This window comes from Myotis nattereri, assembly GCF_964212035.1.
Source record: "Myotis nattereri genome assembly, chromosome: 14".
In the NCBI taxonomy this organism is placed as follows: Eukaryota; Metazoa; Chordata; class Mammalia; order Chiroptera; family Vespertilionidae; genus Myotis; species Myotis nattereri.
In genome coordinates, this window is record NC_138089.1 from 32,892,596 (window position 1) to 32,916,716 (window position 24,121).

The window sequence follows — 24,121 nt, forward strand, 5'->3', positions numbered from 1 at the left end:
TGACCAAAGGTTGTCTTCGGTGGCCTCTCTGGACTCAAGGTCCTTGATATAACTAGAACCCTAAAGATCACTTTTTAGGAAGAAACCAAAATGATTACCCAAGGTGGCCCCTTTCTACTTTTAGTTCTATACTTTAACAACCCTACAGGAAAAAGGAACATAGCAAATATCGCACTATTGACGTCCTTCTGTGTTGTCGTCTCATCATACACATACATTTTAGCTGCTGTCCTCAATGTGCACACACTATTTACTGTTTACAGTATTTCATGTACTCACAGCGTTCCTGCACGTCCCAGTTTCATTGTAGGGCAGGCTGAGCCATTCACCTCTGCACAGGCATTGGCTTAAAGTGAAACCAACACCACTGTACCCATCCTTCCTTTCCTTTTCAAGGTTTCCTCTAGGAAAGTGGGATCTCCAAACCCACTTGGTGTATAGAGTCTCTGATCATGCCTGTTATACTGTTACATACTGCTCTTCAGAAGAGCCGCACCAATTGCAATGTACAGCGTCACCAATTTCCCTACAGCTCTGCCAGTGCTGAATATATATGGTATAACAGTTGTATACTTAATCCACCCATTTTGTAGATGAGAAAACTGAGAGCCAGAGAGAACAAGTCACTTTCCCACGGTCATTCAGCTAGTGGATGGCAGATAGATACAGTTCTGCAGCCACATCTGCCCCCACTCAGTGCTTTGTCTGCCAAACCACTCTACCTCTGACAGTTGCTTCTAGAAATGGACATAGTAGGCTCTTCTGACTTCTCTTGTCCTTGGAGGAAAACAGAAACACAGATGCACAGCCTTTCCCTCTGTGTCATGCAGACCAGGTTTCTCAGCTTCATGTGGGCCCTTCCCCACGCCTCCTCGATCAGGTCCTGAAGAGTTCCTCAGAAGACAGCACGGTCGTGGCACAGGCTTCCACATCTTCCCTTCTGCAGCTGATTAACTTCTGGGGTGAATTGGTGATTTTCTGAAAAGTAATTCCCATTAATATTTATTAGATGAATAGTAGTACTAAAATAGTAGTTGTAACACTATCACAAAATCCCAATTATTTGGTTAATTAACTTTTAAGCAGCAAAAAGCCCCAAAACAATTCTAACTCCTAGATCAGGGCTTTCCAGCATTTACGGAGATGTCTCCCAGTCCACTGAACAGCAGATCTGCTGGGACCCAGCTCCATCAGTGCTCCTCTCTCTGGGACCCTGCCTCATAAAAGCCCAGAATGTAATTCTGGTAAAAAAAAAAAAAAAAAAAAAAAAAAAGAAGAAAAAAGTCTAATTTTATTCTACCAGCGAGCTCTGAAAATAACGACCTGGTCTGAGATGCTCTACCTACAACACCTAGCAGGGTGCTCAGTCCAGAGATGGCGCTCCCGAAACACAAATCCATTCCCTACTCATATTTCATGTTCCTGCCATCTTCTCCCAGGGACCCCAATACATAATCAAAGCCAGTTGTAAAAATGCAGGTACCAACTTTTCAGAGGGACACTCCCCAACCATTGCTAACCTGCTCACCTCCACCGAATTCAGGAGGTCCCTCTGCAGTTATCGCCCTTGGCCTCCCCTTCATCACTCCGAAGAGGGGCAGGTGACACAGATAAACAGGCACAGCAGTTTCCTCCACCTCCGTCCCCAGGAGACATCAGCTTCAGACAGTCAGTTGGCCTTGATCCTTGTTTGTACAGAGGCAGCTTCAGGGGATCTCACTCTTAGCGTCTCGGGCAAATCATGGGAAAGGACAATGCCCACACCGGGCTCACTGAGCAGGGCTGCCTTTGTGGAACCCACCACCAGTTCACAGCTGCTGGCCCAGTCAGATTCTCAGGACACTGGCTACCTAAATCTGCAGTGTTATACTGGATTATTTTTTAAATTCTGGAGCAGCACTGTCCAATAGGAATATAATGTGAGCTACAAATGCAATTTAAAATTCTCTAGTAGCACATGTTTAAAAAGTAAAAAGAAACAGGTAAAGTTAAAAGTAATAGTATATTTTATTTGAAATAAATAAATATCATTTCAACATGTAACTAATATAAAAATATCAATGAAATATTTTCTACCCTTTTTTTAAATGACTCTCCAAAATCCATCGTGTTTTATATTTACAGCACACCTCACTTGGGATTAGCCACATTTCAGGTGCTCAATAGTCACATATGGCGAGTGGCTACTGTACTGGAGAGTATAGTTCTAGAATATTAAAGTAAAACAGCACAACCCCAGAATCTCAGAAGGTGCAAAACTGTTGTCCCACAGGTTAAAACAAACTTTCAAGCATGGTTCAGCTGACATATATCAGTTTGAATTCGTTTTCAAAGTTTAAAAATCAGAAGATTTCTCATTAAAGTCTAGATTTTTGTTTGTTTTTTTCTCACTTAAAACTTGAAGATCTTGTAACACTGGCTCATGTGCATTCCCTCTTGGCAGCAACCTGCTGGAACTGAGAAGCAGCTGTCTTGTTTAGCTGGAACGTGTCTGCCATGGTCCTCACCATCTGACCCTATTGAATTACAGTCATTGCACTGCACACTCTTTTTTTTTTTTTTTTCTTTTTGTACCTATCTGGGCCCCAGAGGCATCTGATCTCAGAAACTCCATTTTCTATGAAGCACACAAAGTCATACTTGGGATGGTCCATTGAAGAATGACTAACTAGGGGCCATCGTTATGGGGCCACCCACATTACAGTGGAATGTGACAGCAAGAAGAGATAGAATAAAGGGAGTCATTCTCACTTTAGCACCAAAGCCTCCATATCCATGAAGCAAGTATGGATGAAAGACAAGGAAAAGAAATTATATTTTTAGATCTGGAATATATACTTAGAAGTCTTACTATAAGTTTCCTTGTGTATGTGTTTCTGCTTTAGAATATTACTTGGTGATATCAACTTGAATGCAAAGACATTCTTAATGGTGTATTTCAGAGTGCAGTCATCACCAACTATAAAATTAAAGATATGGACATGAAATATTTAATCCAAACAGATAAATAAACACAAACTCAATAGGGCTTTTTTTTCTTTTTTTTTTTTTCTTTTAGTTTCGTTCTTTTTTTCAATAGTGCTCTTTAAAGAGTTGTCACGGATTTCCACTTGGTAATTTTCCATGGTTTAATTGGAAAGATGTGTGGATTTTGCAACAATGGCTAGAAGTTGCTTTTTTTAATAGTTTGGAAGATTATCTATAACTAATGCAAATGTTGAAGTACAGCTAGACCAGTGATCGGCAAACTGCGGCTCGGCAAACGGCTGCTCGTGAGCCACATGTGGCTCTTTGGCCCCTTGAGTGTGGCTCTTCCACAAAATACCAGCTCTTCCACAAAATACTGACTTCTACGCATGGGCCACGAAGTTTCAATCACACTGTATGTGTGCGCCCACACGTGGTATTTTGTGGAAGAGCCACACTCAAGGGACCAAAGAGCCGCATGTGGCTCGCGAGCCGCCGTTTGCTGACCACGGAGCTAGACTATACCACAGTCAAGGCTGAGAGGTAGGGAGATGGCGGTGGTGATGGGCAGCTCCAGAATCTGTTTGGGATTTAACGGATGCTAGTGATCTACTTCTCACACAGCACTATGGGAAATGCATATACTCAGATAAATTTTCCACTTAAAAAACCTAGGGAGAAACAGTAAAAATTAAAGGCCTCATGGAAAGGAATGCATGTAGGAACAGACACTGAAGCGATGTGGGAAGGATGATAAGGAGAACAGAGAAGCAAAAGTTAGTCCAGGGTAGTGATATCTACCTCCCGTGGGTGAAAGTGGTCATACTCTCATAGACTGTCCTTGTCTCTGGTCTCATCTAAGTTGTTTGGATTTCTCCAAAAGCTATTTGTAGGGTGTGGCTCATAATGCATTAGGATTCCTAGGACTTCTTCTCATTTGAGGCCTCTTCATGTGCATCTGAAATTCTATAAGGAACTGGCCCTTTACATGGTTCTTCCCCTGACCCTTTACTCTGTGCTCACTAACAAGACACTGGGTCCTGGAAGGATCCTAGTGCCCCTGATCCGAGGGAGGAAACTGCTGGGCTGATGAATGTAGGACCAGAAGAGGAATAATGAGAGAGGTTGTTAGAAATGGAATGGTCTGTGAGTAGAGGGTAAGCATGGGCAACAGAGTTGAAAGGAAAAGCACAAAGGGTGACTGCTTGATGGAATCCAACTGAGAAAGGCTGAACTGTTCACCATGTCTGGGGAAGAAGAGCTAGTGGACCTGCGCGAGCCAGCATCGCCTCCCTTCCATTATCATCATTTTGGATTGGTTCAGGCTCGCTGCTTTCACTGCAGGGAACCGCTTCTACTTATGCCAGAGGCGCACCAATCAAGCCAATCTCCTACAGATAACACCTTCAAAAACTGATCAAAATAGAAAACTAGCTTCCTTGAGTCACTGGAGAGCAACCGTAAGTTGACACTTGGAAGAAGGGAATGTCACTGGGCGAGTGTCCCTTTTTTTACAGTTCCTTGTCTGGGGGCAGGTCTCTCTTGGTGCCATAAACAATGACAGTCCTACTGGCTTGAAGAACCAGGGTGCAAACACAAAAGTCAGAAAGTGACAGGACCAGAGTTAAGTGTTAATGGACTAAACATTCCAATTAAATGGCAAAGACTGTTGGAAAGTTTTGTTTTGTTTTTGTATGTTTTTTTGAAAGGCTAACTATATGCTACTATAAGAGACACACTTTAAATGTGAGGACAAAGATAAGTTTAAAGTAGAATCTGAAAAGAAGATAAACCATACAAACAGTAAGCCAAAAAAAAAAAAAAAAGCTATATTGATATCAAGATAACGAGTATTGCCAGAGAAAAAGAGGGACATTTCATGATGATAAAAGGCCCAATTACTCAGGAAGATATATCAACCATAAATATCCAAGCTGCTAAAACAGAGCTTCAAAATACATGAAGGAAAAACTGACATAAAAGGACAAACAGACACCATCACACTCATAGTTAGAGATTTTATTGTCTCTCCCTCAATAACTAATAGAACAACACAAAAAGTGTGAACAGTATCATCCAACATTTTAACCCAATTGATATTTATAAAACACTATACCAACCACTGCAGAATACACATCCTTTTCCGCTCTGGGGAAGTGTGAGCCCCTTAAGTTCTTCCTGAAGGGAATGAGGCCTGCCCTGCCTCCCGTGTTTGATACACCACATTGCCTTCATGGTTAGCAGTAAACCATTTAGCAAACCATTCAGACTGGGCTGGAGGGGGCCTGATGAAAGGCACATGGCTAAGCTTTATGAAAAGGGGGAAATGAAAGGAGTCAATACTCTATATGCGAAGCCTTCGAACACTGCCTGGTGCTTAAACCTGTACTAATCTCAGCTAAAGTGATAACTGCCTGGAAGTACTGGAGAGAAAAGGAGAATGGGCTTCAGGTAGCAGGGTGTAGGGGTGTCCTGAAGACTGCATGAGGGAGAACCGTTTCTCCTGCGTGGGGAGAGTACGGCCCTCCCTTCAGGGCCATGCAGCTGTCACAAAAGTGACTCCTGCCAGAGCGATTCCGGGCTGAAGCAGAACTACAGGAATATGTAGCTGGAAGGCAGTTCCAGCTCCAGTTGCTTCTGAGGAGCTGGCTGCTAACCCTCCTCCCAGGAAAGAGCTGTGAGAAGAAATCTCTGAGGTGATAGGAATGGGTTTGATTTTGTTGTTTTGTTTTGGCTTTGTGTTGCTTTGTGTGTTGAGGTTGGGCGGATGGACACAGGAGCCAGCCAGATGGAACATGGGGGTTGGAGCGGGGGGCTGCTAGAGGTCTGCTTTTGCTTCTCCCAATCCTGGCATGGGCACACAGGACTACCCACCCTGGGGAGCCTCAGACCTGTGGGCCAGTGTCCTCAGGAGCGAGATAAGAATCCTGGACTTGAAATGAGCTGAGAAAACAGATGGAGATCCTAACCTTTAGGGCAAGTCCAGATTGTTCCTGGCTCCCAGCCCAAGCAAAGCACAATCTATGCCTCCCACATCCACACCCACGCACTTCACCCTGAGAACCAATGAGGCTCTTGGCAGGTGAATTGAATATGTTATGTCAGAACAAGTTACTGGATGCAGCTGCTGTTACAATCATGGGAAGGGGCCAAGAGCCCTCGGCACACCAGTCTGGAAGGGTAAGACTGTACATGACTCCTGAGCTGCCGAGCATCCATAGCTGTGCTACACCCCTGCTTGCTTGGCCATGCCAGTTCCTGGGGGCAAGCAGGAGTGGCCTCCTGAAGAAGGTCCCCACTCCCTGGAGAAGGGAGGACTCTCCAGCCCCTCTGATTAGAAGTGAAGTCCTGTGCATGCTCTTCTGCCCTCTTTATGCAAATTCTTATCAACCAGGAAACATGTGCCCATGCCCAGCTACAGCCCAAACTACATCTGGTCAGTTTTGTGCTGAAAGGAAAACAGAACACTTACCAAAGTGTCGGGGAGCACCACCACGGGGCAACAGGAGTACCGGAGCAGCCGGCCCGTCTTCCAGATGGACAGCGGCACAACCACAAGGATCAGCATGAAGCCAACAAATGCAAACAGGGCCAGCGCCAGGGGGAGGGTCTCTTCTGGAAATACAAAGATAAGAACAGGCTTAGGAGACACAGTGAAGATGCAATCTCCAATCCTGGGCCTCCCTCACATTCCTGGAGCTGGCTCTGCACATAGCCCAGACAGCAGATGCCAACATCCTGAGATTGATTGTATGCCCCAGTGACTGAAATTACCACCACTGACACCATTTTTCTAGAATCCAGATTGAGGCTTGGTTTCCAGAAAGCCCCAGGGAAGATTAAAATCATTTTCTTGGGAAAAGGGAGGAGCATCAACTGTTACACCACTGGCTGTGTTAGCATGCACAGTACCTCAGGGCCACGGCCAGGAGGAGGGCAGAGTGCCAGGCCCCAGGCAGGATGAGGGGGAGGTGCTGGAAAAGAACAGCACAGAAGGGAACTGGGCGGTAGGTGGTAAAGTGTTTCACAATTTGCTCTTGGCATTGATTCATCTTTGGGAGGAAAATATTGAGTTCAGAAAACAGGCACATGATAACTATGATATATCAAGCCCCTGCTATGGTTAAGTGACTTACCCCAGGTCACACGGGTAGGGCTGGCTCCAAAGCCTGTAGTCATTCTAACTAAGTAAATGGGTAAGAAAGTACCAAGTGGGAGCATCTGAAGATGCAGAAGGGGGCATGTGTAATTTTCCCATCATGTAACCGGAAGCAACTCATGTAGCCCCTCCAGGCTGCACTGCTCACCTGTATTGTGAAAGGTGGCACAGCCAAGGAGGCTGCAGAGAAGCTGATGGCCTCATATGTGTGGCCAGGGGCACTGTACATTGTTTCAATGCTTTTGGAAAACATTTTGGCAGTATACATCAAGAGACACGCAAATGTTCACACCCTTTCATCCATTCCTCTGAGTACATTCCAAAAACATGATTCCAAGAAAGGAGACAATGATATGCACAAAGCAGCTCACAGCAACATCTGGACTAGAGCATCGGCCTCATAAACAGACTCCCTCTGCCCCAAGTGGCACAACTACACTTCCCACCCCTTCCAGGCATGCTCTGTGCATTTTCTTCATAGCGCACAAGGGACGCTATCTCATCTGTTTACTTGTCTGTCTCCATCTCTCTAACTAGAAGGTAGGGACAGCCCTGCTGTATCCAAGGGACTAGACCAGCAAGTGGCACATTGTCAGTGCTCAGTAAATAGTCATCGAATGAACAAGTCAATCAATCATTGACCATCATCTTCAAAAGCAAATGGAAATGACCTAAGACATGGAAATGACCTAAATATCCCCAAATAGGAGATGATTTAATTTATTATGGGACATTAGCATGGTAGATTAGGAATTCGGCTATTAAAATGAGAATTAGGACAGCCCTAGTCGATTTGTCTCAGTAGGTAGAGCATCAGCCTACAGACTGAAGGGTCCCAGGTTTCTCCCTCTCTCTTCCTCTCTGAAATCAATAAAAAAAATTTTTTTAATGAGAATTAGATACATACAAGCTTGTTCACTACAGCATGGTTTGTAATGGCAAAGATAGAAAAGCACAGAATATACCTATCATCAGAGGGGTAATTATATATATTTTGGCACATATATATTGGCTAATTTTGCATCTTCTTTGCAAAGGAGATAGAAACATGTGTACTGACATGAAAAGATGTTCACAGTATACTACAGTGAAGAAGCAAGAAACAGAACAGTAAGCACAATAGTGCTATTAGTGCCTGTGAGTACTGGTATCATGCAATACCTGCAGATTAAATGCTAAGCTTGCCAAAATAAACATTCTCGGTGGAAAACATGTACTTTATATACTTCTGTGTTGTTTCAATTTTTAACAAGCTTGACTTATCTGGTTTTAAAAGTAGTATAAAATGGTAATCAGAAAATCCATTTGGGAAATGTGATGGATATTTGTGAAAAAGCAGGCACAAAGCCTATGTGCGATCCAACATGTGTCCAGTCCAACATGTGGGAAGGATGACACCCTTCTGGAGGGCAATCTGGGAACAGCAGTTAAAACCCAATGTGTATGCCTCTGACCAAGCAACTCCACCTCCAGGAATGTATCCTTCAAGTCTACCAGCAAGATGATCTACGTACAAGGTAAAGCACTGCCAGCAATAGCAAAATATTGCGGGGGGTTGGGGGAAATGGAATGCCCTTCAATATAGAGCTGTTATATATACACAAAATGGAATACTACATGGCCATAAAGAAAGATGAAGTTCTGTGTAGATATGGAAAATCTATGATATATAAAGTGGAAAAGACAAGATTCAGAATAACAAATAGAGTATGCTACCATTTGTGCTAAAAGGAAAGGTAGAAAGGGGAGCCTCCATGTGTATTTTATATTTTTTGAAACTAAATGTGCAAAATAATTATTTTTTAAATGCTAAAAAGTTATATACAAATATGTCACTAGTGGTGTTTTAGTGGCAGAATTGTGGGATGTGGGTTTTGTTTCTTTTCAAAGGGTTTTTAAACATTGAGCGGTTTTAGATCATAAAAATGTCAAGGGAAAAAATTTAAGTCAAACATGGAGCCTATAGACTTCCCATAGGCCCCTCCTAGCTGAAAGCATCTGTGATGTACAGGGAGCTGTCTCCTCATAAGGCTGACTCTCAGCCCCTGACTGCCTCTCCTGCCACCCACCTCTGATTCAACGGTAAGTCAGCCTTGCAATATCTTGCCTCAGGCCTAGGAACCTTTCAGGGGAAAGAAAGTTCCAGACAGTGGCTCAAGGGACCACCACCCAACCCCAGAGTGGACTCTTGCCTATAGGGGAATCGGAGTGAAGCACACCTTTACCATAGGAACCCATCCAGCCTCAGGAAGCAGGTCAGTGAGGCCACCGGAGACTGAGAACCAAAGAAACCCAGCAGGCAGCCAAGCATCCTCCGGGGGGCAGTGGGGGGGCTGTCACCTGTGCAGGACCCCAGGGAACAAACAGGCCACCCTTACCTTGCACCTTGACACATTCTGCCTGGCTGAAGGTGCTGTGCCTCCCGATGGCTTTCACGAACGTCTGGGCCTTCACACAGTACACAGCCGCTGGCTCCATGGTTTCCAGGTGCACTGGAACGCCCCTGCTCCTCACTATTTTGACATGTTCCTTTAGGAGACCAGAAACCAGTTACACACTGAGGGGAGCAAGACAAGAAAGAGAGAGAAGAACCAGGGAAGGAAAACTGCAGCTATTTCCTTTCCAGGCTGCACACAGAATGTTCCCTCATTCATTCATTCATTCATTCATATCTGTTTATTATGCATGTACTATGTGGCAAGCACTGTTGTAGGCACTGGAGCATAGCATTGAACAAAACAAAGTCCCTGCTGTCCTGGAGCTTACGTGGGAAAAGACAGACAATATGTAATATTTATCAGGTGGTAATAAGAAAAAAGATGAAGCAGAGCAAGAAGGTAGAGTGATTAGGAGGCACCAAAAAAAAATGGTTGGGGAAGATATCTCCAATAGGATAACGTGGACAGAGAAGTGGAAGTCAGAAATACTAGCATGACTGAGCTGGGGGGATAAGTGCACAGGAGCAATGGAACCAGTGGGCAGTGCCTCCTCACACATCCACCCATCCAGCCATCTGTTAATTCATCTGTACACCCTTCCACCTCTACCCACCCCTTGAGGCCTGTGCTCCACGTCTGACCCTGTGGAGGCTTGTTTGGACCACGTTTAGATGACTCAGGGTATATACTACTCTCTTAGCATGGCCCTCCCAGTTACCATGGGTGGAGAGAGGGCTCCATCCAAAGAATCTGAGGGAGGAGCTACGTGCGCCCTCCTGCCCAGGCCCTGATCTGTCCCCTCCTCCCCCACTCCATCTTCTTGGCTGGCAATGCCATGCCCAACCATTGTTAACACCCATACCACCCACCCATACCTTCCAGGGAAACTACCCAAACTATAGCCCCTGTTGAGTGGATACAGAGGCATATGCCCTTCTTCCCCCGACATTGTTGTGTGGTCAGAGGTACCCCTAGTCTAAGAAGGGTCCTCCATCAAAGGCCAGCCAGCAACCTGCGACTCCTAAGCTTGGCCTGATAAGATAAGCAGGACCAATCAGATTTCCTCTCTTGGGAATTGGTCTTGAGAATAATTGGAGCTAGAAACAGGGACTAAGGGGAGAGGACACAGTATGGGCGGGGGGGGTGGGGGGGTATTAAGCCTGAGAGGCCTTGAGGGATGGTGAGGCACAGCCACAGGAATGTGTAGGAAGGACTGATAAAGAATCAGGGCCTGGGAGTAAGCTGGAGAGAAGGCCACAGAAAGAGTGCAAAAGAGAGGACCCACCAGAGGGAAGCAGGGACTCCATAGGCAAGGGTCCTTCGGTAAGGGAGACTGTGCTGCAACCCAGCTCTGGGCCAGCTCTGTTCATAGATTCTATCAGAACCCCTTATTGTGCCATATTAATCCTTATGATAAAGTCTACCTTTGTCTGTGCTGACTGCAGTGGGCCTTGTCACCATATCAGCTTGGACAGAACTTCCACAGGTTTGACTATCCTCTAGTTCAGCAGTTCTCAACCTGTGGGTCACGACCACTTTGGCGGTCACACGACCCTTTCACAGGGGTCGCCTAAGACCATCCTGCATATCAGAAATTTACATTATGATTCATAACAGTAGCAACATTACAGTTATGAAGTAGCAACGAAAATAATTTTATGGTTGGGTCACAACATGAGGAACTGTATTTAAAGAGCCAGAAGGTTGAGAACCACTGCTCTAGTTCCTGCTCAAGTTCAACCCCTTCTGCTGCTGTGGCTGCTGCTGTTTGACCATTCCCTCGGGGAGAGCTGACCTCCCACCCATCCCAGCTTGCACCAGCCATCCCACAGGGAGGGGCAGCACCCCATTTAGGCATTCTGTGTGACCCAGTGGCTCACAATTAGGCAGGGTTATCCAGTCCCTGGCTCTCTGCCCTGACTTCTGCACCCTGCCCAGATACACACCCTCAAGAGGCTTGTGCCAGCCTCATGCATTTTTGAAATCTTCTGGCTGATCTGGAACACCCTGGTCTGCGGTACCTAAACATGCCAGGGAGAATGGCTGAGAAGACAAGCTGATGAGGTGAGAAAATGTATTGAAAAAGTACTGTGAATCCAACTATGTTAGAGTTTATAACAAGGAGGCAGCCCCCAGACTTCAGTAAAGCTTGGCCTGAGAAGGCTCCCAGTCAAGGCCTGGGATGGAGCCAAGGCGGTTCTTTGAGGAGGAGGCTACTGGAATTGTCAGCCTACTCCCATCTCTCTTCTTTCCCACACTTCACTCAGCCTGGCCACCCCATACAATGAGTAATACAGGGCCAGCTTCTCAACCACCCCTCAGAGGTCTGTGATGCCTTCTCCAAAGTCTGACTCAACGGCCAAGGCCAGAAGTCTTACCTTAGCACCAGGCTCCCTTCTCCAGTAGGCCACGAGGAACTCAAACTGGGGCCCCAGGTCTTCCAGCTTAACCACCAGGTGGAAGCCATCCTTGGTGACCTCCATTCCAGGTGGGGTTAGGATGGCTGTTGGCAAGAAAAGAGGAGAATCAAAGCTAGACCCAGACAGGACTGATTTCTGTTCTGGGAAACCATGAACAGTCATTGGTAGAAACATGCTAGGCTCCTGGCATCGGAAGGGGTTGGCTGTAACTTCACAGCATGCAGAAGCATGTCTACCGATATCCTCCTGTACTCAGCAGGTGCTCAGTAAATGCTTTTTGAATTATGAGCAAGTTTTTTAAAATGGCAAAGATTACTACAATTCCCATGGATCAGTGATGTGTTTGATATTTCAAACATCAGCAAATCAGCAGCCTGTGAATGGGTTGGCCATTCTGACCTCAGCCCAAGTATTCTTCATCTCATATCCTTAATGGAGGCTGTCAGAAAACCAGAGGGTTTTACAAATTCCAATAACCAACTCTAGAAATTGCTGGACCCCAAACAGATTGGCCAGCAGTCCCCATGGATCTTTTCCCATCAGCAGACTGAGAACAGAAGGGCCCACACAGGCAGTCTCTATCCCTGGCTAGTGATGATGGAGCCATACTTACCTCTCAGATCCAGACACTGCAGGAACAGAAGGGCACCCTGATTGTTGGCCTTGGCTTGAGAAATAGAGTATAGTCTGAGCTAAATCCCCCTGCACGAGGGTTAGTGGACACTCAAAAGAAAGTCATTTCCTGCAGGGAGTTTTCAGAGAGCAAAGCATTTCCTGGCATTTGAAGAGCTGCCTGGATAGGGGACAGAAGGTCTTGGGAAGTCAGGGACCAACTATGCAAAATATAGCCAGTTCAGAGGCTTCCGATGAGCACACAGCACCACCAATACTACCTCTGAAGCACCTCCAGAAGGAAGAGAGATGTTTGACCACTTCAGTTTTAGGTCAAGCATGATTAGAATCCCCTGATCTCCATCTTTATTGAGAATAGAATTAGAAAAATTCTCAAAAAAAAAAAAAGAAAAATTCTCATTCCAGTTCAGAGAATATTTTGAGTGTTGGAGCAGGAACCTTTGTCCTGTGCACTCTACAAACTCATTTAATCCATCCAGCAAACTTAAGAAAGTAAATACTACTCCTGTTCTACAGATGACGTAACTGAGCCTCAGAGAGGTTAAGTGACTTGCCCAAAGTCACACCGTTAGAAGCCAGAATTTGAGGCTGTGTCTTTTCCAGGTTTCTAGACTTTGCTGTGTGAGTGTTTAGCCTCTGTACTTGTGGATCTCAGCTCTGGCTGTGCATGAGAATAACCTGGGGGAAATGTTAAATTCCAGTGAACAGGATGCACATAGATGATCTAAATCAGACTCTGGGGATGGGCCCCAGACATACTCTTCCTGGGCTCCGAGGCAGGCACCATCCTCAAGTTCCTGGTCTGGCCCAACGCCAATATCTTGGGCACCTCTGGGCCCAGTGTCTTCCTTGAAGAGTTCAAGACCTACCAGCCAGACAGGTGGGGTCTGGCAGAGGCCAGGGGGTAGAGCCACTGGAGATGGGGCATAGCCCCTGAGTCTTACTGATCTGCTCACCCCCAGGTGTGGCTGGCCAGGTGGCAGTGAGACAGGGCAATGGATGCTGAGCCTGGAGTTGGATGTGGCTTCAGGAGGCCTGCTGGGGTACGTGGTTCTAAAGCTCCCCTGTGACTGGAATGTGCAATCAAGGTTAAGAATCTCTGCTCTCAAAAAGGCTTCCCTGTAAGAATGGGAGATCTTGGTCAGGGCAGCCTTAAAAACAAGACTTTTCATATGTTTGGGGAGAAGTCATAGTGCAGAGACAAAGGAACAGACTTAATGCCCTTAAGCACCACGATTTCATTCCAGCTCTGTAGTGAACTCCACCTGCCCAGGGGCCACACAGGGTCACATCTTCCACCTTCTGCTGTAGGTACACAGACTCCTGTTCCTCCTCCTCCTGCAACAAAACTTTTTCCTGCTTGAGAACAACTCCCCCAGCCACGTAGTTTTATAGGCACTTCTTCATCTCCCTCTGGCCCATGCCTTCCTTTCCAACAACAGCTGCCAGCCCCCAGCAGTGATCTTGGCTGGAGCCCCTTGCTCCCAGGAGCCAGAGGGAGGTGGTTTGGATGATACCCAGGCACTGTGGACAGACGCAAAGCTGCTCCACCCTCCAGTGTCCCCCAGCCTCTCCCAGGGCCTGCCACTGGGGTCCCACTGCTTCCACTATATCCTCCTAGTGCCTGGGCAGAAGAGCTCACATTCTGCATTAAATTCCTATTGATAACATATTCCAATGGTTCCACTCCTGTCCCCACCTTTTCCTTCCTCTACTCTATAGCTCTCAAGTGGGACATGTCTAGGACAATAATAAAAACAATACTTAACAATAGCTGAGTACTATAACAGGACAGCACTGCAATTAGTATTTATGCATTTCATGTTGTATAGTTCCCACAACTATGCTTTGAGGCAAACTGTTGCCCTTCTTATAGATGAGGAGGCAGGGAAGGACCCAACTATCAATGGCTGAGCTGGGACTTGATCCACATCCATCTGACTCTAGAGGGCCATTTCTCCTTCAAATCACTCTTCACTTTCTCAGCCAGCTTGGGCTCCCCCCACCACCATCCCCAACCCTCCTGATTTCTACCCAATCTCATACACTCCCCAGGAACCTTTGACTCATCCACTACTGTCCATGCTGCTCTTAACCTTCTTTGTCCTCACTCACAGCAGAGGATCTTCTGCCACATCAAACAACAGAGTTCACCAAGGGCCTTTCCTTGCCTCTCCTGCAGCTCCAAGCAGAACACATTATCGCCCTACCTGTCTCAGCGGAGCATCTGCCTTGCTCCTTCCTACCTCCACTCAATCCGCCACCCAGCAAGCTAACCACCACCCCCACCATCCCATAAAGCCGCTTTCTCAAGGACCCATTTAGGGGCCTCCTTCAGGCCTATCAGCAGTTCTTCTGTTCTCCCATCCATGACCTCGACCTGCCCAGCCACCTCCTGGTGCTCTCCCGTCACCTTCCTTTTGAACCCTGAGGTTTCCCAGGATCCTGTCCTGAGTTGTCTTTGTCCTCAAATAATGTCCCTGGACAATTATATCTGCTCCCAAGCCATAAGCTATTAATGTTGTGCTGTGTGTCTGTCCTTAACCTGTCGCAGCCCCAGGGCCTGATTTCCAGCTGCCAATCAGATATCTTGGCATGTTATCTTGTAGGAATCTCTATCTCAAAGAGCCCAAAGCCAGAAGTATCTCTTATTTCTCAAGAGTAGTTTTTTCTCCTGGGTTCTCTGACTTGGATGACATTCTCACCAACCCCAATTGGAAGCTGGACACCATTGTTGTCTCTCCCAATGACTGGTCCCCGAGCTCTGTCCTAACTCGCCATGTCTCAAATTTGTTCTCTCTTCCCCATCCCTTCCCCCACTCCTGGGATCAGGACCCATCTTGGCTCAGCTCGAGTGTTACCACCCCCTCCTCACTCTTGCCCTGCCCTGCATGCTTGTCCTACTCCAGCTCCCTTTCACACAGCAGCAAGTGACTGTAAGACAAACCTGGCCTAGACGGTCTTTTTTCCCCATGACTTCTCTCTACTGATTTGTCAAAATCCTTCACCATGTGACCAGCTGCTTCCTTACCCACTGGCCATTCAGTCCTTGCTCCTGCTACTCCTAAACACACACACCCTTTTACACATTGGCTATTGTTTGTGCTCTGCCATATTTGGCCACCTATCTATATTCTTCCCTTACTTCTTTCTCAATCATTTGCCAAGTACTGTTGCTACAGAAAAGTTGTTTATTTCCCAGTGACCATAGAAGGGCAACTATTTCTGGTGGTTCTGCTAAATATATAGATCCTATTGTGCAAGGAAAAGCTGCTCACACAGGCAACATGGGGTTAATGAGGCACCAGATGGGAGTCACTAGATGATTTATTGAGGCGCTGTCAGTGTGGAAAGAAGCAATCCTAACCCCATCTCCCCACTTCCAGAGCAGCTAGCTCTCCTTCCAGCTTTGCAACGTCAGTGTCCCCAACACCTGCAGACCCTGACAGAGATAGAGGATGACTTCCAAAGCCTCTTTCAAAATAAGAAAGAGGGCATGTGGGAAGCAGTTGGCATATTTTTAAATGAACCAGTTAAGTTGTTTGTGTTCACAGTACTCTGGCTTTGCAAGACTAATTTGATGCTAACAAGAATCCTGAAAAACTCAGAGAATATGGTTTCTGAAGAGGAAGGCTGGTGGCGGTGGGGGAGTAAAGAGAGAAGTATCTTACTTGAGTTTCGATTAAAGGGTGGCTTCAGGATGCTCCAGGCTGAAGTCTGTGAGCCTAGGATGGCACTGACGCGGAGGTTGTATGGCACGGTGGCAGTGATGTCATCGGTGACGTCACATTCAGGAACTGTGGTAGGTGAGCACCTGCTGCTGGGGATCCAGATGTGGCTCATGTACAGGCTCTCATACTCTCTAGCCAAAGAGAGAAAGGCACAGGGTCACACCACTTTCTTCCACCCAGGCTCAATGATGGTTGCAAGTAACTGCCTCATTCACCTGCTTTACATGGGTCAGCAAAATAATCATTTGCTCCAAACTCCAGTTCCTTTACCCTCCTCCCTGACCAACCAACCATTCTTCCTTACTCCTTTTATGACCAATCAAAGGAAAATTAGGCACAAATCCCAATGTGTCCAGGTCTCTCCATCTCCATGGGTCACCACCCCAATCTCAGCCAGTGTCATCCCTTGCCTTGCTATGGTCTCCTGATTTTCCAGCTCCCACTCCCGCTATTCTTCAAACCATTCATCACTCAGCAAATCATGACATTTCTATCTGTAATGGCTTCCAAAACACTTGGAATGGAATCCAAACTCTTTCCCATGGCTTCCAAGACTCTCTGGCCTCTCTCTCACTTCACCCCTACACATGCTCTTTCCTTCACACTGGCCTCCTTGCTGAGCTCTTTTAACCTTAGGACCTCTAACCAGCTGTTTGCTGTGTCCCAAATACTCTGTCTCTGCTGTTCACATTGGCTGACTCCTCCTATCCTTCAGAAATAGACTTAAATATCACTCCCCAGACAGGCCTTCCCTGACCACCCAATGAAAAGGAGCCGCAGAGTTAACTGTCTTTCGCATCAGCCTTTTAGCTTCCTCCCAGCACTGGTTGCTATCTGAAATTACCTGGAGCAGTGTTGTCCAGTAGAACTTTCTGTGATGATGGAAAGGTTCTATATTGGTGTCATTCAATATGGTAGCCACTACCACATGTGGCTATTAGGAATTTAAAATGTGACTAGTGTGTCTTGGAAACAGACATTGTCATTTAATTTAAATAGCTCTCTGTGTCTAGTGGCTACCACACTGGACAGTGCAGACCTAAATATTTATTTTCTTTACCTTTTTACTGGATGCCTCCTCCTTTACATGCAAGCTCCCTATATCCAGAAACCTGGTCAACCGTACCCTGACTAGTATTTATTGTTAATCGTATATTGAGCACCTCTGTGTCCCTGTCACTCCTCAGTGGCTCCAAGGGCCTGAATACCTGCAAAGGAGCAGAGCCTGCTTGGCCCCTAGGCAGCTGACCTTTAGAGTCACAATTTCTTTTGGCTCATAGACAGGAAAATGAGGTCTCCCCACCCCCAAAGGATCTGAGTCTCCAGGGACCTATCCAGCTGAAGTCAGAGTCAAACTCTTAAGATTTTCTACAGCTCCAGCTGGTTTGGCTCAGTGGATAGAGCATCGGCCTGTGGACTGACAGGTCCCGGGTTCAGTTCCAGTCAGGGGCACATGCCTGGGTTGCGGGCTCAATCCCCAGTGGGGGGCATGCGGGAGGCAGCCGATCAATGATTCTCTCTCATCATTGATGTTTCTGTCTCTCCCTTTCCCTTCCTCTCTGAAATCAATAAAGACATATTTAAAAAAAAAAAAAAAGATTTTCTACAGCATTAGACAGTTGACTCACCATTGAAAAGAAGCTCCACCAATATGTGTTTATACACTGTTGGGTTCCCAGAGAGTTCATTATCAAATGCACAGAACCACTTCCCTTGTTTCTTCAACTCTCCCAATGCCCGTGCACACAGAGGCAGCAGGTCACTGGAGATAATCTATCTCTGGGCTCACAAAGCTTCCTTGAGCTCTTTGTGGATTGAAAAAGGGGGTGCCTCCAGCAATCAACTACTTTCCAAGGGAGAACAACTAAGAAAAAAACCAAAACACACAATTCAAAAAAACTCACCCCTGGTACTCAACAGAATAGTGGATTGTTTCTCCAGCCATGATCACTGGGCTCCATGTTAAGAGATGCTTCATGTTGGTTGACTGTATAGAGAGGTTCTGAGGGGCAGGCAGAAGGGCAACTCCATCTAGGACCAAGGCAGACAGACATGCTGACAGGTGGGCTCAGATTGGGGCACAGCTTTAAATTAGTTTCTAATAAGACTTCATATGTCTATGAACCAGAAACACCTCTAATTTCATCATACTTGTGTAAATGCTTAATATTTTCCATCATCATTGCAATTCTGCCTTTGGTGATAAATGGCACTTTAATATTAATTAATAGTCACAATGGCTAATATTATTGAGCACTTACTATATTCTATCTAGACAATGTGCTCGATTATTACATGATTATCTTATTTAATACTCATGACTATACCGGGAGGTAAGGACTATTAGTTTCTCCACTGTACAAGTGGCAAAATTAAGGCACATTGTTTACAACTCTTATGCCAGATTGACCTAGATGCAGGCCTTGACTCTGTCATTTACCATGTGACTCTAAGCAAGGCGAATAAACCTGAGCCCTCCATCCCTACATGGCAAACCATGCAGGCTCCTGCCAGCTCCTCGGCACCTCCCTCACCTGCTACTGCCATCCAAGGGACATGCCTACACCTCCCCCAGCAAGGCTGAATGGGGCATCAGCTCCCAGCTGGAAAGTGCAGGCTGGTCTGCTGTGGAGGAGTCCAATCCAGATAGGCACCAAGCAAGTTCTGAGACTCCACCTCAGGCAGACTGCAGACCTCTGAGCCAGCCTGGGACACAAGCATCTGCTCGCACAGGTGTGTGTGGTGTGCCCAAGTATGCATACAGTTTGTACACAGAACGAAACAGGGCTGTGACGCTGAACATGCACTCATAAGAACTTTGGGCAGCCCTGGGGCTCATCCTGTGTGAACCCAGGGTGCAGTGCGGCTTCTCTGCTGTGGTCCTTCTCTTCCCAGTTTCAAACGTTCTTCTTTTAATGCTAACACCTGCCTCCCCTAGCTGTTACAGTTGCAGTGATAACATCGAGAACACAGTAGGGCCTAGGGCCCTTGCCCAGGACTTTTCATCTCAGTGTCTGTCTCCAGATTGGCACCTGTTGTTATCAAGCTCCATGACCACGAGGGGATGAGGGTTGCTAGGGAACCCTGCCTGGTTTCCCTGCTTCTTTTGTAATGTAGAGGCCTGGTGATGCACCTCCAACCCACCCTCAGCTTCCATGGCCTGCCCTGTGAGGAAACACCTGGGGTATCCACAAGGGAGGCTTCCTGTCCTCCCCACCCTTAACCTTGGAATCACCCAGGGGGTGAAAAGAAAAGGGCCAGCTGCAGTGAGGTGGCACGGGAGGGCGGGGCATGGTCCTTTCTGACATCCTTCCTCTGGTAAAGTAACAAAACATTTTTCTAGTCAGCTATGTGGGGAATGTAAGGCTATAGTTCACAATTTAATAGCTCTGAAATTGAAATCTCCGGGTCCAGATGGTTTCACTGGAAAATACTACCAAATATGTTTTTAAATTAACACTAATTTTACACACTCTCTTCCATGAAGTAAAAGAGGAAAGAACACTTTCCAATTTATTTGATGGGGCCAGTATTATCCTGATACCAAAATCAGACAAAGATAGTAGTATATATTTTAAAAATAAAAAAAAACTACAGACCAATATATCTCATGCACTTAGATGCAAAAATTGTCAACAAAATATTAGCAATCTAAATCCAAGAATTCATAAAAAAGATTATATACCGTAACCAAGTGAGATTTATTCCAGGTATGCAAGACTGGTTCAACATTTGAAAATCAATTAATATAATCCACCATATCAATAAGCTGAAGAAGAAAAATCATACAATCATATCAATTGACACACGAAAAGCATTTACAAAATTCAACATCCATTCATGATACAAAGATAAATCTCTTCAAGTTAAGAACAGCAGGAAATTATCATCCTTGTGGTAAAATGAAAACTGCTGTTTCTTTCTGAGCCCTACAGGCAACATCTTCAATATCCGTATGCTGTTTGTATAGAGTATTCCAAATTTCATTGTTGTTTTGCCCATGTTTGTGGCACCCACACATGGGGTGTGAGATGGAAAAACTGTAATGCCCATGAACTACTGATTTCAGAAGACATTTAACAGGGTAATGTAGACAGTGTCATGGCATTGCTAGAACACTAAATAGAAAATGACTTACAAGGAACCATATTTCAGCTCAGACTCCAAGTTGAAAGTGACTCTTTCCACCTACAAAAGGTTTTAAAATGCCCTTCAATTGTTAGAGAAGGCTGATTGTGGACTTGGGAACACAGAGGGAGAAAGAGAAAACTGTTATCCATACAGCATTCTCATTAACATGACATGTCATCAATCAGCCAGGAGCAATATCTATTGAAGTCAAATCTCCGAAGAAACCAGTTAATGAAGACTACCACATGTAAATGTCAAATGCAAAAATAAAAAAATATGCTCAAGGGGAAAGAGAAACTTTGAAGTGCAGACAGGAAAAACACATTGGCCACAGTGAGGAGTGTGCAAAATCTAGATTTCCTCAGCCACACTGGATGAGGGTTCTCACCAGAGGGTGAGAGCAATACTAAAACCCCCTGTTTAATCTTTTTGTTCCTTGTGAATGTTTATGCTTTTGTTACTATAGAGAATTGTATTATTCTCATTCTAGTAGGTATCTCAAGAAGGTCCACTGGATGGAGGCTCTATTTCCAATAGAGATGTGAACTGGGTGACTGTGACCTGACTATTAAGATTCTGGTGCTCAGAAACTTAGGTTTGCCCACGCAAAACCAGCTAAGCAACGTCTTTCCCATAGTGCTGCATTCATAACACTGATCTCTCTCTCTCTCTCTCTCTCTCTCTCTCTCTCTCTCTCTCTCTCTCATTTTCTGTTGCTGTTGTAACAAATTACTACAAATTTAACATCTTAAAAACAACACATTATCTTACATTTCTATAGGTGAGAAGTCTGACACTGGTCTCACTGGGCTAAAATCAAGGCATTGATAGGACTGCGTTCCTTCTGGATGCTCTAGGAAAGAATCTGTCTCCTGTTTCCTTGCCATCCTCAGTTTCTAGTGGCCACCTGCATTCCTTGCTCATGGCCCTTTCCTCAGTCTTCAAAGACAACAATGGCTGATTGATTCTATTTCATACTTCAAATTTCTCCTGCCTCTTCTTCTGTCCTCCCATCCCTCTCTGTCACTGCAGCTAGGAAAGGTTCTCAGCCATCATCTTTTAAAACATATTTTTATTGATTTCAGAGAGGAAGGAGAGAGGGATAGAAACATGGATGATGAGAGAGAATCACTGATTGGCTGCCTCTTGCATGCCCCTGATTAGCGATCAAGCCCACACCTGGGGTATGTGCCCTGACCAGAATAGAAACGTGATCTCCTGGCTCATAGGTCAATGCTCAAATACTAAGCCACGCTGATCAGGCGGCTCTCAGCTTTCAAGGGTTCATGGGATTAGTGTGGGCCCACCTTGATAATCCATGATAATCTCCAAATCTCAAGGTCCCATAACATTAATCACAACCTTTTATTTTCCAAGGGATTAGCGTATGCACATCTTTAGGGGACCATTATTCTGCCCACTGCATGGGCCTTGCACTGCAGAGGGTATTTGGCTCTATGAACTGACACTATGCCCTAAAATTTCTCCCTCAAATATATTGAATTATTTCAAGAGAATTACCGTGTATATCACCAGAAAAAGCAAAGAGCAAGACTGACCTAGAACTTGGCTGCTAAACCGGCTGCTGGCATCACATCCCAGCTTCAAAAAGTGCATAAACAAATTCATGCCCCAGAAAAGTAGTAGATTACTTCATGATTTTAAAATATAGTCTTAAGATCAGCAGCATCACATTCCCCAGGAGTTTATTAGGAAGGCAGGCTCTGAGGCTGCACCCTACATCCAACTGGACCAGAATTTGCATTTTAACAAGAGTCCCCAGGGAATTCATATGCATATTAAACCTGGCTTTTCCCTTTCTCCTTTGGCCTCCCCATCTTCTCCTTTGGGCTTGTGAAGGAATGTTTCCCTGGCAACTGGTTTGTCCCACCAGCTAATCAACCAATCTACTAACTAACCAATCAGCCAACACACTTAGCCTATGCTACAGACTGTGGTGACACAAGGAAAGATGCCCAGGCCCTGCCCTCAGATCAATGCAGAAAACAGAACACACCAAAGCAGAGTAAAAGAGGCCAGGTCAAAGGAGAGAGAAGTTTAGGAGGAGTCCGTAGGTACAGGGAGCCATTTGGAATGATGCTAGGAGAATGGGATCAGGATGGGGAAAGGAAATAGAGATGGCAATTTTACTGGTGAAAATTATACCAGTAAAGGCCAGGAGGAGGAAATGAAGGTGTAATATGCCAACTGTGGTCCATATTTGTTTTCAAGGAGACGTGAGCAATAGGATCAGGGCTTGAATATGCTGGATCATAAGACAAACAGCAGATGTGAACACTATGTGCTGAGCAATTGGGAACTTTGAAGGTTTCTGAACTAAGAAGGGACACCATAAACTTGATGTCTAAACCAGTTCTAAACATTTGCAAACCACCTTAGCATTGATTTGTTGCCTGGTTTAAACTAAATAGAATAATTACTTCTCAGTGTTAAAATAATAAAAATAAAAATGACAGAAAGTACGAAAGGCTCCCCCTGAGACTACAAAGTGCTCAGTACCTTGGAGTATTAAAATTAGAAATTTTTCTTAAATGCAACTTGACATGATGAAACATCAAAGACTACAGAGCTGTGATTTTGGAACAACAAAGCATGTAGGTACAAGTATCCAGGAGTGGAGCAGAGAAAAATTATGTAATCTTACTGGCAGTGAAAGTGCCTCAAACCAATTTTTTTTTTTAATGCTATGGAGTACCTACCTGACTGCTACCTTTTCTGCAGTGATCAGGAGAGATATCCAATTTTTACAAGTTTTGTACTCAATATTAATGAAATTTGTGTCTTTTCATTCATGTGTATTTTGTTAGAATCTTTACTCTATTTTTTGTCCCTACAGTTAACATCTCTGAGGCACACACAAAGACTGAGATAACTATGCTGCACCTTTTAAAACCAGATAATGAGATAAATAACAAAATGCATGGAGTTCGGCTAACCTTTAAACTATTTGTTTTGATGCTTTATCTTTCTAGATTGTTCTGTGGACATTAGGAGAGAGATTTCCAAACAGAATGCAGGCTTTTTCTTTTCTTTAGGATGTGGGGAAGGAGGTTTAGGAGGTGAGCAACCTTTTTGAAAACAGACTTAAGATGTTATATGCATATAATGCAACCCAAACCCTGGGAAAGTATCTTTCACCTTCTTAACCTACATTCAATTCCCAGTCTATTGGCTGTATTCTAATTCATACTTACCTATGAGCAAACATGGAATCAAGGTGTAGAAAAGCCACATGATAAGACTTGTCGAGATTTCTTCTAGGATCTTCGTGAGGGTCCGTGTTTGGCAGACTCAGTTTGACCTGGAACATTGTTTCCTTTCACAATGCGACATCCTGTCCATCCCAGCCATCCTTGCTTCAGAAAACAGATGTTGGAGCTGAGGTCTCAGTTGTTGTGCAGCCCGAATTGTTCCGGAAAGAGGAGCCGGTCCAGACAGCTCAGAAGGGGCGGGCCGTATAGCACCCTCCTTTCTGCCCAAACCCAGATATTGATTGCATCAGGGGGAGTGGCCTGCAGAGTTCCAGAGAAAAAGTAACTCTGGGAGCTTGAGAATCTGCCTGGGGAAGATACCTGGACAGTGGGCTCTCTCCTGGGGGACCCTGAATGTCCCTAGAAACCC

General features: G+C 45.3%; 1 protein-coding gene across 1 annotated transcript; it reads right to left on the reverse strand.

Moving 5' to 3' along the window:
* Window positions 1-876: 876 nt before the first annotated feature.
* On the reverse strand, window positions 877-23,810 carry IL20RB (interleukin 20 receptor subunit beta; the record flags this gene model as incomplete). Its single annotated transcript, XM_081106618.1, is given in 8 exon segments — window positions 877-978; window positions 6,440-6,582; window positions 9,505-9,655; window positions 11,943-12,067; window positions 16,289-16,479; window positions 18,253-18,379; window positions 23,695-23,770; window positions 23,772-23,810. Coding segments are annotated over 8 exon segments (954 nt in total).
* Between the last annotated feature and the right edge of the window lie 311 nt (window positions 23,811-24,121).